Source organism: Rhinichthys klamathensis, unplaced genomic scaffold (assembly GCF_029890125.1).
Source record: "Rhinichthys klamathensis goyatoka isolate OS25496 unplaced genomic scaffold, OSU_Roscu_1.1 h1tg000263l_1, whole genome shotgun sequence".
NCBI lineage: Eukaryota > Metazoa > Chordata > Actinopteri > Cypriniformes > Leuciscidae > Rhinichthys > Rhinichthys klamathensis.
The window spans coordinates 297,844-312,289 of NW_026606784.1; the positions used below are offsets into that span (position 1 = coordinate 297,844).

The window sequence follows — 14,446 nt, forward strand, 5'->3', positions numbered from 1 at the left end:
AATACACCGAGATATGAGCTCTAATACACCGAGATATGAGCTCTAATACACCGAGATATGAGCTCTAATACGCCGAGATATGAGCTCGAATACACCGAGATATGAGCTCTAATACGCCGAGATATGAGCTCTAATACACCGAGATATGAGCTCTAATACACCGAGATATGAGCTCTAATACACCGAGATATGAGCTCTAATACACCGAGATATGACCTCGAATACGCAGAGATATGACCTCGAATACGCAGAGATATGAGCTCTAATACACCGAGATATGAGCTCTAATACACCGAGATATGAGCTCTAATACACCGAGATATGAGCTCTAATACACCGAGATATGAGCTCGAATACGCCGAGATATGAGCTCGAATACACCGAGATATGAGCTCTAATACGCCGAGATATGAGCTCGAATACACCGAGATATGAGCTCGAATACACCGAGATATGAGCTCTAATACACCGAGATATGAGCTCTAATACGCCGAGATATGAGCTCTAATACACCGAGATATGAGCTCTAATACACCGAGATATGAGCTCGAATACACCGAGATATGAGCTCTAATACGCCGAGATATGAGCTCTAATACACCGAGATATGAGCTCTAATACACCGAGATATGAGCTCTAATACACCGAGATATGAGCTCTAATACACCGAGATATGAGCTCGAATACGCCGAGATATGAGCTCTAATACACCGAGATATGAGCTCTAATACACCGAGATATGAGCTCTAATACGCCGAGATATGAGCTCTAATACACCGAGATATGAGCTCTAATACGCCGAGATATGACCTCGAATACGCAGAGATATGAGCTCGAATACGCCGAGATATGAGCTCTAATACACCGAGATATGAGCTCTAATACGCCGAGATATGAGCTCGAATACACCGAGATATGAGCTCTAATACACCGAGATATGAGCTCTAATACGCCGAGATATGAGCTCGAATACACCGAGATATGAGCTCTAATACACCGAGATATGAGCTCTAATACGCCGAGATATGAGCTCTAATACACCGAGATATGAGCTCGAATACACCGAGATATGAGCTCTAATACGCCGAGATATGAGCTCTAATACGCCGAGATATGAGCTCTAATACACCGAGATATGAGCTCTAATACGCCGAGATATGAGCTCTAATACACCGAGATATGAGCTCTAATACACCGAGATATGAGCTCTAATACACCGAGATATGAGCTCTAATACACCGAGATATGAGCTCTAATACGCCGAGATATGAGCTCGAATACACCGAGATATGAGCTCGAATACGCCGAGATATGAGCTCTAATACACCGAGATATGAGCTCTAATACACCGAGATATGAGCTCGAATACACCGAGATATGAGCTCGAATACACCGAGATATGAGCTCTAATACACCGAGATATGAGCTCGAATACACCGAGATATGAGCTCTAATACACCGAGATATGAGCTCGAATACACCGAGATATGAGCTCTAATACACCGAGATATGAGCTCTAATACGCCGAGATCTGAGATATACGCCGAGGGTTTCACACGTGTGTCCACTGCAGTCTTGCTGTTGTCAAGGCAATGTGACACATCTAATATGTAAGATCAGATTTCATATTTTTCTTGCTTGGAATTCAGAATGGACATTTTTCATACGTGATAAGAACCTATGCCTTCTCGGATAGATTAGTCACCTTCGCAAGCATTTTTTAAAATGTGATATAATATGCAGAACATCGATTTTGGACCTACCTCATCTCTGTAACGCGCACCTGTACTGATATACTGTTTAATGTATTGCATAAAACTTGTTAGAATGTATCCCCATATTTTCACAAGGCAACTTGGTCAATGCATACACTCACTCCCCTCTGTTTCAATGTGTATCTTGTAGATATTTCTTTTTTTAATTTAAATTAATTTCCCCAAAGTTATGCATGAAGTGGATCTTGTGGAAGTGTTTTACTGCAGCCACTGTAGAGTGTTGGTAAGCCATTTTATATACATGCTTGAGCTATTTATTTTTATTTTACTGTTATGTTGTTTAGCAAATATTAAAAAATAATAATAATTTGGGATATGTATCAAAGTAATCAAATGTATCCATAGAAAAAAAATGTTTTTCCCCAATAAATGAACCTCATACTCGCTCTCTGGCCATCAGTGCCTTCAATACTGACAGAATGAGTTATGAAGATAAAGCAATAAAGCAAAATTACCATCCGGCACTTGGGTAACTTTTTACCATCAGAAACCTAGAGCAGAGAGACATTTGTTTTACACACACACACACACTTGAATACACTGCAGCATCACAGCAAAGCTTCACATAAGAGCAAGGCTCTACTGTAATTCAGAAAACAGGTCTTGTGTATAAACCTCTGTAGATTTCATTTCATCATCCTAAAAGTGTGCATACGCACTAAAGTTTTCAGATTTATTAAACCATGGACATGCCAGAACCTACGGAAGCGTATTGCATTCACTTGAGGAAAAAAAATGTACTCTGTTTTTCTGAATTAACGAGTTAATTATCTCAGAATTACGAGATATTTTTTCATGAAAATTTTTTTTTTGCTCTGTTTTTCTGAATTAACGAGTTAATATCGCAGAATTCTATTATGAGATAAATTTTTCTTGAAAAACATTTTTTTTCACTGATTTTATGAATTACTCAATTTTTAGATAATTAAAGGCACAATATGTAAGTTTTTTTCGCCACAAGAGGGCGCAGTTTCCAACAATAGCAAAGGCGTGGGTTGATGTCGCAGCGATGAGCTGAATGATGGGACTTGCTGTCAAGCTGATGGATCTAATAATGTTTATGGATGAGTGCAAACATTCATGTTTTAAAATTGCAGTGGTATGAAGCAGGTCGCGATTGCTAAAGAGACAGATATCACACGCGAGTCCCGCGGATATAAAGGAATAAGGACATTTAATTCTACTGAACTAGTAGAACTATACGAAACTAGCAGTAAGCTAGATCAACATTAGAATAACATACTGACCATATTCTAACATTTCATCATGTTGAGCTAGCGTTATATAACTTACATTGATTTGTTTTATGTACATTTGCTCACCTGTCTAATAAAGTTGTCAACTCGTGAAGCTCTGTCGAGTCCAAGTTAGTCGCGGACGTGGAGCTCTCGGCATCTCAAAAACGCCACGCTGATATTGATCCTCATTTTAGTTCTCCTTGTTTGTCCCAAAGTCTGCTTGCCATGGTCTATGTTTGAAAGAAACAAGAACTGTGTGCCGCTAAACGTTACGCACTACGCAGCTGTCCACGTCTATCGCCATGGTTACGTCATGGCTATGGCAGTATGAACGGAAACCGAGGATAGCGCGGATATTGCGTCATTGACAGGCGACATTTTTTTCCGGGACGGCCACTTATTTAAAATTGGAATTTCTCTGAAATAAAAAATCTTTGGAGACTTTTGGGATATTGTAAATACACAACTGCAGGAAATATATCACACTGTGCAAGTGATTTTTGGATATTTTATTACAAAATGCTTACATATTGTACCTTTAAGTCATTAATTTAGAAAAACATAGCAAAAACTTTTTCCCATGAAAAATTATCTCGTAATTCTGAGATAATGAACTCGTTAATTCAGGAAAACAGAGTAGATATTTTTCCTCAAGTGAATGCAATACGCTTCTGTAAGAACCTGCACAAAATTCGCTTTATAAAACCCAATCGGCGCCTTTTTTTTTTTTTTTTATAAATCCCGATAGGCTATGTATGTGAAAAAATGGCATACACACATCAACGTTCAATACATCAGGCCTCTGGGTCTTTAATGTAACACAATTAGAACCTATAAAGGGATGAAGAATGTGACTGCATTTTTTTTTTTTTATCTCATTTTTGCAACTGTGGAGATATAAATGACCATGAAATGGAGCCTTTCTTCCGAGACGAGTGAATACACAGTCAAATGTTTGGAAATAATTACGATTTTGAATGCTTTTGAAGTATGCTCACCAAGGCTGCATTTACTTGATCAAAAATAAAGTAAAGAAACAGCTGTGATATATTATTTAATTACAATTTAAAAATAACTTTTCTATTTTAACATACCGGTATTGTAAAGTGTAATTTATTCCCGTGATCAAAGCTGAATTATTTGCATCATTACTCCAGTCTTCAGTGTCACATGATCCTTCAGATGCTAACGGTCAGTTTCAGGGGTAACACAAGTTACGTAATCAGATTACTTTTTCAAGTAACTAATAAAGTACTTTTCCCATTCATTGACTGACAGCTCTCCTGTCCCCACGTTGAGAGAATTGTAGTTCTCGACTGAATGTGTACATTTACTCATCTCACTTGCACAAACTTGACACTGACATAGTTTAAGATATATCAGTACTTTCAGCTGACAGCTCAAACATCCAGTTTAGTCTGGGACTAGTCTTAAACCTTGTCTGTGAAACGAGGGGTTTAAGTATTTAATCTCACATTATTAACCACTGTCTTTGCTGCTGACCTTTGATCATACTCAACCACATTTAGCCATACTAATAAGCAAAAATGACTTTAGCAATAAATGTGATGTTTACCTGAAGTGTTGAACTTTCCTCTTCTGCATCCAGAATGGCAGCACAGCTGAAGGTTTGTTTGAGCGACGCCCTCTACTGGACAGCCGTGAACGGAGGTTTAAAGGCCCCCTGTCGTCAATCATCTTTGATCACCAACACGACATATTTAAGCTTTATTTTTCCTTGAATTTTTTTTCTTCATGCCTTATCTTGAATGTAACTCTAAACCCCTCATTTAGTATAGGCGGTTCTATGAATATGCAAATGAGCCCCGCCTCCACTCACTCACTCAGCTCAGAGATCCACTGGTTGACGATCACACGTTGATCTGATTGGTTACAAGGTCGTGTGTGACGTCAGGAACACCAGCGATTTCAAACCGTGTTTTTGAGACTGTCTTTGGTTCACTGCATGCAGTTTTAAGGAGAAGAAAATACTCATGGTTTACACATGGTTTGTCTTAAAGCATATTAAAAACAACACATAGACATAAACAACATTAAAAACTTGATTTTCACCACAGGGGGACTTTAAACAATTGACTTAAGGGTGTGAAAGAGCCTTTACATTTGCCTGAAACAGAACTTTTGGTTGTTGTTGTTTTTTTTGTTATTAAAATAACAACACAAAAGTAACGCAAAATTACTTTCCATAAAAAGTAACGTAATTAGTGACTTTTTAGGGAGTATCGCAATATTGTAATGCATTACTTCTAAAAGGTAACGTTCCTCAACACTACTGACAGTTCTTTTAAATCGAAATATTATTTCACAATATTACTGGTTTTAATGTATTTTTGTTCATATGAACCAGTAAGTTGGTGAGCATAAGAAATGCTAATTATTTCAAACTTTTGATCTGAATAAGGGACAAAACGAACCCGCTTCTAAATAAAGTAAATGTACTTAAGACAAATCCAGACGCACATTACAGTAAAAAAGAGATACGACACCCTCTAGTGTTCACTCCACTGAAGAACATGCGAGACTCTAAAACATGTCGGATGACTAAAATCATGCTCTGACATCTTTAATATTCATATTAATATTCATTATATATGGCATGAACATCTAAGGTTGTCCTGAACTGTATTCACATTGTAGTTACAGAACTAACATGAACTCGAAACATTTCATTACTGTACAAACAAATGCAATGATTACTAAATGTGCTCCTGAATATGATGATGATGCAATCAGTAAGACTAATGCAGCAACAAGCATAAGATAGCGCATTAAAGTGCATTGATTTGCTCCATTGTCACTTCAGTAATTGTGTCCCTGGAGAGTGTTGACGCTTCTGTCATCATTAAGTGTGTTAGTGTAAGAATGGCTGGGCCAGTGACACACTTCACTTCTCCACTAAATGAAGGGGAAGAGCCTCTTCTTCAGGATGTAGAGCACTGTGGCCAGAAACAGAGCGAGAGCTAAGAAGATCAGCAGTTTGTCGGTCAGCTCACGCCGGTTATATTTCAGGATGAGTTTCCGCCCCGAATGAATGGTTCCCGTCATGGCCTTAAACTCTTCATTTGTCTCTTGTACAGTCCTCGATGATGTCGCTGGAAACAGAGACAATTAAATACATTTAAGGATGGTGGGAAACAGTGTTGGGGAAAGTTACTTTGAAAAGTAATGCGTTACAATATTGCGTTACTCCCTTAAAAAGTAACTTATTGCGTTACTTAGTTACTTTTTTAGAAAAGTAATGCGTTACGTTACTTTTGCGTTACTTTTTTTCCACCTGGGCTGGGCTTGTTTTTTATACCAAAAAAGATATATTTTTGGGCAAATGTAAAGAACAATTTGGGCCGCTCAAACAAACCTTTCAGCTGCTGCTGTTCTGGGTAACAGAAGAAGAGGATGCAGGAGAAACAAATTTATTTTACTTTACCAATAAAAACATGTAAAAAAATCTATAGTCATTTTTGCTTATGGTTTAACTGACAAATCGGAGGTCAGAAGCAAGTACTTTGGTCAATAAAGATTAAATGCATAACAATTTGTTTTATTTAACATATTTAGGTATTGGAGGTTTGCATAGTGTTCTGATTCTGCATTTCACTGAGTTTATTCATTTTGAGGAATATTGAATCTTTTTTGTGCAAGTGAGATGAGTAAATCCACGCTTACATTTAATCTAGAACTATTAATAACCATCATGTTTACACACAACGCCTCTGCACTTCGATTTGTCTCAACATTAGGACAGAAGAGCAGTCAGTCAATAAAGGGGAAAACAAAGTAACTTGCGTTACTTATTAGAAAAAGTAACTCAGATATTTTGTTGTAAATTTTAAAAGTAATGCGTTACTTTACTAGTTACTTGAAAAAGTAATCTGATTACGTAACTCAAGTTACTTGTAATTAGTTACCCCCAACACTGGTGGGAAAGTAATGTCCCTCCAGAAGGTTAAAAGCACATCGTGACGTGACCTCTGTTGTTGGGAAACTTTACTTTTCCACTCGTGCTTGTTCAGTTTGGTCTGGTGGGTCACGTGATCATCAGCTTGTTTTGGTCATGCGGAGACTTTACAGAAGAGCAGATGTAAGACAGACGGCTGTCGACAAGCAACGTCTTCCATGTTGTTAAAGTTTTATAATCCAATGTTAACGATTTACATTTAACTGGAGGAAAATTAATACTTCATATACCAATATACCAGGCCAGATTCACATCTCAAATCATGCGTCGCAGATTCTAAAAACTCAATTATCAAAATTGAATCTGCAAGTTTAAATTAGATATAAAAAAAAAAAAAACTTATTTCACTAAATTAATTACTGGAAAAGTACGGTATATATATATATTTATATAATTTCATCTTCACAAAGCCAGAAACATTCACTGTAATCCCAATTGTAGAATGTCCTCCTCTGATATAAAGTCCCGTTTTACTTCCTTTAAGAAAATGTCAAAACCTTTGAACACACAAGCTTGGAAAACATGTATCATCCTTGAGTCTGTTGTAAGGAACCTTTCATTTTTCATGATGACAAAATGTTATATTGTGATTTGTGTAATTCTTATAACCACTTGTGATGATGATGTCCGTACACCCCACTTATTTCTTACGGCTGATATCTGTATCCTTTCGTTTGCAAAAAAAAGAAAGAAAAGCTTATAGACTAAACATATACAGTGTTTCCCCTACCATTGATTTAGGGGGCGGCCCAATTTTTTGCCTATATGAAGACACAAATGCATGAACTTCCTCTCCAGGCTCTAGATCCACTCCGAAAATCACTTTGAGATCATTTAACCGCTTCATTTGAGAAAAACTATCATCATGACATAAACACAGAAACTCAAAAGGTCTTCACGGCAACCCGTCAAAATAAAAGTTCGGTTTAACTTGACAAAAATATATTACCGTTGTATGGTAGAATTTAGATATGTCCCAATGTAATAATACTAACACTAATCCAAATAAATTATCATCAAAACTGAATTTAAGGAATAATCCATGTTTTAATTTTAACAGTAAAGCTCATTGTGCAGCACGTTATTTGACAAAAAAGTTTATTTAATTTCATATGATTAAAATTGATGATAAATGATCAAATTTGTGTTTTATGTCTTCATTTTATTACCAGAAAAAACACAACACAGAGTTGGTGAAATTTATTTTCATATATTTTTTTAAATGTTGTATAAGTTTAATGATTCATAATACATTATTTCAATTAATAAGACACACTTTTTGATTGCTAAAAAATTTACACCATGTATCCGTAACACACCCGCTCTGCAACACTAGCAGTTTCACCCCCCCTCCCCCCCTGAAAAAAAATCCTAGGGGAAACACTGATATAATACGCATCTGCATGATGTCACAGTTTTCCAGATTCATGTTTTTGTGGTTTAACACCGAGATGATAAGGGTGTCGGTTTCAAAGGTTAGCGTTTTCAGTCGCCCAAAACGGCGTTGTCGTGTAAATCAATGGCCAAAACGTCTTCTGTTTTTAGTTGAAAACCGTGTCGTGTAAACGGCCTCTATAGACTAATGATATTTCTCAGACGTGTTGTTCATTTCTTTAGGTGTAAAACCTTGTTAATCAGCGATAGCAATAAATCACTCATACAGGTGAAACTCGAAAAATTAGAATATCGTGCAAAAGTTCATTTATTTCAGTAATTCGACTTAAAAGCTGAAACTAATATATTATATAGACTCATTTCATGCAAAGTGAGATATTTCAAGCCTTTATTTGTTATAATTGTGATGATTATGGCTTACAGCTTATGAAAACCCCAAATTCAAAATTAGAATATTGTGAAAAGGTTTTCATAAGCTGTAAGCCATAATCATCAAAATTATAACAAATAAAGGCTTGAAATATCTCACTTTGCATGTAATGAGTCTATATAATATATTAGTTTCAGCTTTTAAGTCGAATTACTGAAATAAATGAACTTTTGCACGATATTATAATTTTTCCGAGTTTCACCTGTATGACAATTTGCTAAATGTCTACTAATTTGTGCATGAACTATTCCTTTAACAGATGGCCATTTTGATATCATGATGGTGATATGATTATAATTTTTTTTACCCAGACTTCCGATGGTCTCTTCGCTCTGCTGCACCTGCTGTGACATCATACGACTGATGCTCATCAGACTCTCGGTGATGTCACTGGACGTTTGCACCAAACTCTCTTTAGTGGCCTTCCTGAACCAGGAACAACACGGCGGATTGAGGAAACATGGATAAAAGAGCACTGGCTAACAGTGTCGAGGAGTAAAAAAACTTAATGCTACATACAATCTTATTATTATTATTTTTTTTGTCAAACTGGATTCTAATTGGCTGAAATAGCAGCATGACTTACCTTTGTCTCACTGAGTCGCCTCCTTGAAGCAGTTCATCCTTCTCCAGATGATCGATGGCCAGCTTACAGGCCAGATTCGCCTTCCTCCAGGCAATCTGGTTACTGAGACATGATGAGAGTAGTGATCATGCGGAGATTAAATCTGACATTCAATACATAATCAGAAAAAAAGATTGGAGAATAAAAAAAGTGTTTCTCTAACCTTAACATCTGCTTCCGATGGCTTTGCGTTTCACTCAAGAGAGCTTGCTTTTCAGTCTCTCGGTCTTGTTCTTTTGCCATCTGTTCCATGTCCTATCAAAAACGTTTCGTTTTGCTGAAATCAGCCATGTTAACAAATCCAATATTACTCAGATTTTTTTTTTAAATGGAACTTTATTGAATTTTTAAACAAATTACAGAATTTAAAAAGAGAAAGTTTCTCTCCTCATCCTTCCGTCTGTCTTTTCCTTCGTAGTAAAGATTTATATTGTTAGAAAAGATTTATATTTTGGGTTTAGGATTCAATGAATCCTGGAAAAAAGCATCACAGGATTAAACTGTTTCCAACATTGATAATAATAACTGAGTATAAAATCATCATATCAGAATGATTTTTGACGGATCATGTGACACTGAAGACTGGAGTAATGATGCTAAATATTCAGCTTTGCATCACTGAAATAAATTTTATTTGAAAGTATATTCAAATAGAAAACCAATATTTTAAATTGTAATATTTCACAAATCTGTTTTTTTGTTTTTTTTTTGGTCATAATAAATGCAGCCTTGGTGAGAAGAAGAGACTTCTTTCAAAAACATTAAAAATAGTCATGTTTCCAAACTTTTGACTGGTACTGTAAATACCTGGAAAATTTCAATAATCCAATTATAATCATTATACAATTACGATGGATATTATCCAGCTGTCCATCACAAAAATGTTACCATAATAACAATAACAGTAACTTGGCATTATCCACAGTCATTAAAAACTTAATAATAATACAAACTAGGTTAAATAAAATAAATGTAGATATACAATAACCTGTATTATAGATCATTTTAAAAAAAGTTAATTATTTAAATAAATAAATAAAAAACTGACAGAAAGACGAAAGTAACGTTGATTCTGGAAGCGCCTTGTATTTTGAATATCATTATTATCGTAGTTTGGCCCTGTTACTGTTGCCCTGGCATGTATCTTACTGGTTGGATGTAACTTACCTGAATCCTCAGTCTTAACTGGTTGAACTTCTCTTTGACAGTGGAGTTGAGATCCAGCAGCACCGCCTGTGGCCCACAGCACTCTCGTATATCCTGACACGAGAAAAACAAACAATTTACTGTTTCCATTCATGCTGACTGACAAAGCCATGGCAATTGTGGCCACATCTTTATATTTACAGTTAGTTTTTGTCGGACGAACTTGACAGCAAAATCCTGGCTGTTATGAAAATAGGAAGAATGAAGTCTACCTGAACAAGAGCTTTAATTTCCAGATCGTATTTAACAATCTCTTGTCCACATATTCGGACGTGTACATCGGCAGAGGACGCCATCTTTGTTGTTATACGGTACGTCAGAAGGTCCAGGCGTTAACGCATTTTCATAACGCCTTTTTTCTTGATGCGCCCTGCAAAACTGTCCTGGGAAAAGAGAGGAATGCGGTGCATACATGATACTTTATAATACGATTTTCCTAAAAACAAATGCCTTGTGTATTTATATAGGGTTTATTACGTTGAGAAAAAAAATGTATGTGATGCTCTTTTCTACTTTCTACTGGAGTAATGGCTCACAAGAATACAATAATAAATAGCATTTTAAGATAGAATACCATAGCCAACTTTCAGTGCCAAATGTAATGTATATTATTTATTTAAAATAAGCTAGTTGGGATTGTTTTGCGCAGTTCTTAACATTCAAACATACTGTGAAAGATAACCAAACCCCACACATAACTACTGACATATTAGCAGGGGAAAGTTTGTGGTTTCGTTTTGACTGAGAAATGCATGACTGTTGCCAGAAGTGACAGGCATCCAAGAACTGAGTGAGGAAGAGAAGAAAGGAAGAACAGAATGAGACAGTTGGGTATTGGGACAGTTATAATGTTGTCAACCTGATATTTATGAAGAAAGTATAAATCTACAGCTTGCACAATTTAAATCTGTGTGATCTGAGTTAAGACAGATATTGCGGTTTAGAGAAAATGCTTAGCATTTATTAAATGGATAGTTTACCCCAAACTGAATATTCTGTCATTACTTACCCACTCTCATGTCGTTCCAAACCCATAAAACTTTCGTTCATCTTCGGAACACAAATTAAGATTTTTTTTGATGAAACCTGAGAGATTTATGCCCCTCCATAGACAGCTACGCAACTACCACTTTGAAGGTTTTAAAAAAGTTCATAGAGAAATCATGAAACTAATCCATATCCATTTTCGAAGAGACTCAATAGCTTTATATGATGGACAAATTTAATTTAGGCTTTTATTCACATAAACATTGATCAGTGCACACATTAGTAACGGAAAAGCTTGGGTTAACGGAAGCTCAAGCTTGTTCGCTTGATGTGCGAGAACCGATGAGGTTCATTCTCGTGTTACGCAGCACGTTTGAGCTTCAGCAAGAACCAATGAGGTTCATTCTCGTGTTACGCAGCACGTTTGAGCTTCAGCAAGAACCAATGAGGTTCATTCTCGTGTTACGCAGCACGTTTGAGCTTCAGCAAGAACCAATGAGGTTCATTCTTGTGTTACGCAGCACGTTTGAGCTTCAGCAAGAACCAATGAGGTTCATTCTCGTGTTACGCAGCACGTTTGAGCTTCAGCAAGAACCAATGAGGTTCATTCTCGTGTTACGCAGCACGTTTGAGCTTTCAGCAAGAACCAATGAGGTTCATTCTCGTGTTACGCAGCACGTTTGAGCTTTTGCAAGAACCAATGAGGTTCATTCTCGTGTTACGCAGCACGTTTGAGCTTTTGCAAGAACCAATGAGGTTCATTCTCGTGTTACGCAGCACGTTTGAGCTTCAGCAAGAACCAATGAGGTTCATTCTCGTGTTACGCAGCACGTTTGAGCTTCTGCAAGAACCAATGAGGTTCATTCTCGTGTTACGCAGCACGTTTGAGCTTCAGCAAGAACCAATGAGGTTCATTCTCGTGTTACGCAGCACGTTTGAGCTTCAGCAAGAACCAATGAGGTTCATTCTCGTGTTACGCAGCACGTTTGAGCTTCTGCAAGAACCAATGAGGTTCATTCTCGTGTTACGCAGCACGTTTGAGCTTCAGCAAGAACCAATGAGGTTCATTCTCGTGTTACGCAGCACGTTTGAGCTTCAGCAAGAACCAATGAGGTTCATTCTCGTGTTACGCAGCACGTTTGAGCTTCAGCAAGAACCAATGAGATTAATTCTTGTGTTACGCAGCACGTTTGAGCTTCAGCAAGAACCAATGAGGTTCATTCTCGTGTTACGCAGCACGTTTGAGCTTCAGCAAGAACCAATGAGGTTCATTCTCGTGTTACGCAGCACGTTTGAGCTTCAGCAAGAACCAATGAGGTCCATTCTCGTGTTACGCAGCACGTTTGAGCTTCAGCAAGAACCAATGAGGTTCATTCTCGTGTTACGCAGCACGTTTGAGCTTCAGCAAGAACCAATGAGGTTCATTCTCGTGTTACGCAGCACGTTTGAGCTTTCAGCAAGAACCAATGAGATTCATTCTCGTGTTACGCAGCACGTTTGAGCTTTCAGCAAGAACCAATGAGATTCATTCTCGTGTTACGCAGCACGTTCGAGCTTCAGCAAGAACCAATGAGATTCATTCTCGTGTTACGCAGCACGTTTGAGCTTCAGCAAGAACCAATGGGGTTCATTCTCGTGTTACGCAGCACGTTTGAGCTTCAGCAAGAACCAATGAGGTTCATTCTCGTGTTACGCAGCACGTTCGAGCTTCAGCAAGAACCAATGAGATTCATTCTCGTGTTACGCAGCACGTTTGAGCTTCAGCAAGAACCAATGGGGTTCATTCTCGTGTTACGCAGCACGTTTGAGCTTCAGCAAGAACCAATGGGGTTCATTCTCGTGTTACGCAGCACGTTTGAGCTTCAGCAAGAACCAATGAGATTCATTCTCGTGTTACGCAGCACGTTTGAGCTTTCAGCAAGAACCAATGAGGTTCATTCTCGTGTTACGCAGCACGTTTGAGCTTCAGCAAGAACCAATGAGGTTCATTCTCGTGTTACGCAGCACGTCTGACCTTTCAGCAAGAACCAATGAGATTCATTCTCGTGTTACGCAGCACGTTTGAGCTTCAGCAAGAACCAATGAGGTTCATTCTCGTGTTACGCAGCACGTTTGACCTTTCAGCAAGAACCAATGAGGTTCATTCTCGTGTTACGCAGCACGTTTGAGCTTCTGCAAGAACCAATGAGGTTCATTCTCGTGTTACGCAGCACGTTTGAGCTTCTGCAAGAACCAATGGGGTTCATTCTCGTGTTACGCAGCACGTTTGAGCTTCAGTAAGAACCAATGGGGTTCATTCTCGTGTTACGCAGCACGTTTGAGCTTCAGCAAGAACCAATGGGGTTCATTCTCGTGTTACGCAGCACGTTTGAGCTTCAGCAAGAACCAATGAGGTTCATTCTCGTGTTACGCAGCACGTTTGAGCTTTCAGCAAGAACCAATGAGATTCATTCTCGTGTTACGCAGCACGTTTGAGCTTTCAGCAAGAACCAATGAGATTCATTCTCGTGTTACGCAGCACGTTTGAGCTTCAGCAAGAACCAATGAGATTCATTCTCGTATTACGCAGCACGTTTGAGCTTTCAGCAAGAACCAATGAGGTTCATTCTCGTGTTACGCAGCACTTTTGAGCTTCAGCAAGAACCAATGAGATTCATTCTCGTGTTACGCAGCACGTTTGAGCTTTCAGCAAGAACCAATGAGGTTCATTCTCGTGTTACGCAGCACGTTTGAGCTTTCAGCAAGAACCAATAAGGTTCATTCTCGTGTTACGCAGCACTTTTGAGCTTCAGCAAGAACCAATGAGATTCATTC

General features: G+C 38.0%; 1 protein-coding gene across 1 annotated transcript; it reads right to left on the minus strand.

Moving 5' to 3' along the window:
* Nucleotides 1–5,923: 5,923 nt before the first annotated feature.
* bnip1b (BCL2 interacting protein 1b) lies at nt 5,924–11,143 on the minus strand. Its single transcript, XM_056267836.1, has 6 exons — nt 10,858–11,143; nt 10,607–10,699; nt 9,603–9,694; nt 9,401–9,502; nt 9,122–9,240; nt 5,924–6,126 (listed from the first exon to the last, which is right to left on the minus strand). The coding sequence occupies exons 1-6, from the start codon at nt 10,939–10,941 to the stop codon at nt 5,930–5,932; spliced, it is 687 nt and encodes a 228-aa protein (XP_056123811.1). The 5' UTR covers nt 10,942–11,143; the 3' UTR covers nt 5,924–5,929.
* Nucleotides 11,144–14,446: the final 3,303 nt, after the last annotated feature.

Excerpts from the sequence above, each read along its gene's own strand:
- bnip1b (XM_056267836.1), bottom strand. The coding sequence starts at position 10,941 with ATGGCGTCCTCTGCCGATGTACACGTCCGAATATGTGGACAAGAGATT. Across the intron at positions 9,695-10,606 it reads AGTTAAGACTGAGGATTCAG|GACATGGAACAGATGGCAAA; the intron begins GTAAGTTACATC and ends CGTTTTTGATAG. Across the intron at positions 6,127-9,121 it reads AGAGACCATCGGAAGTCTGG|CGACATCATCGAGGACTGTA; the intron begins GTAAAAAAAATT and ends CTCTGTTTCCAG.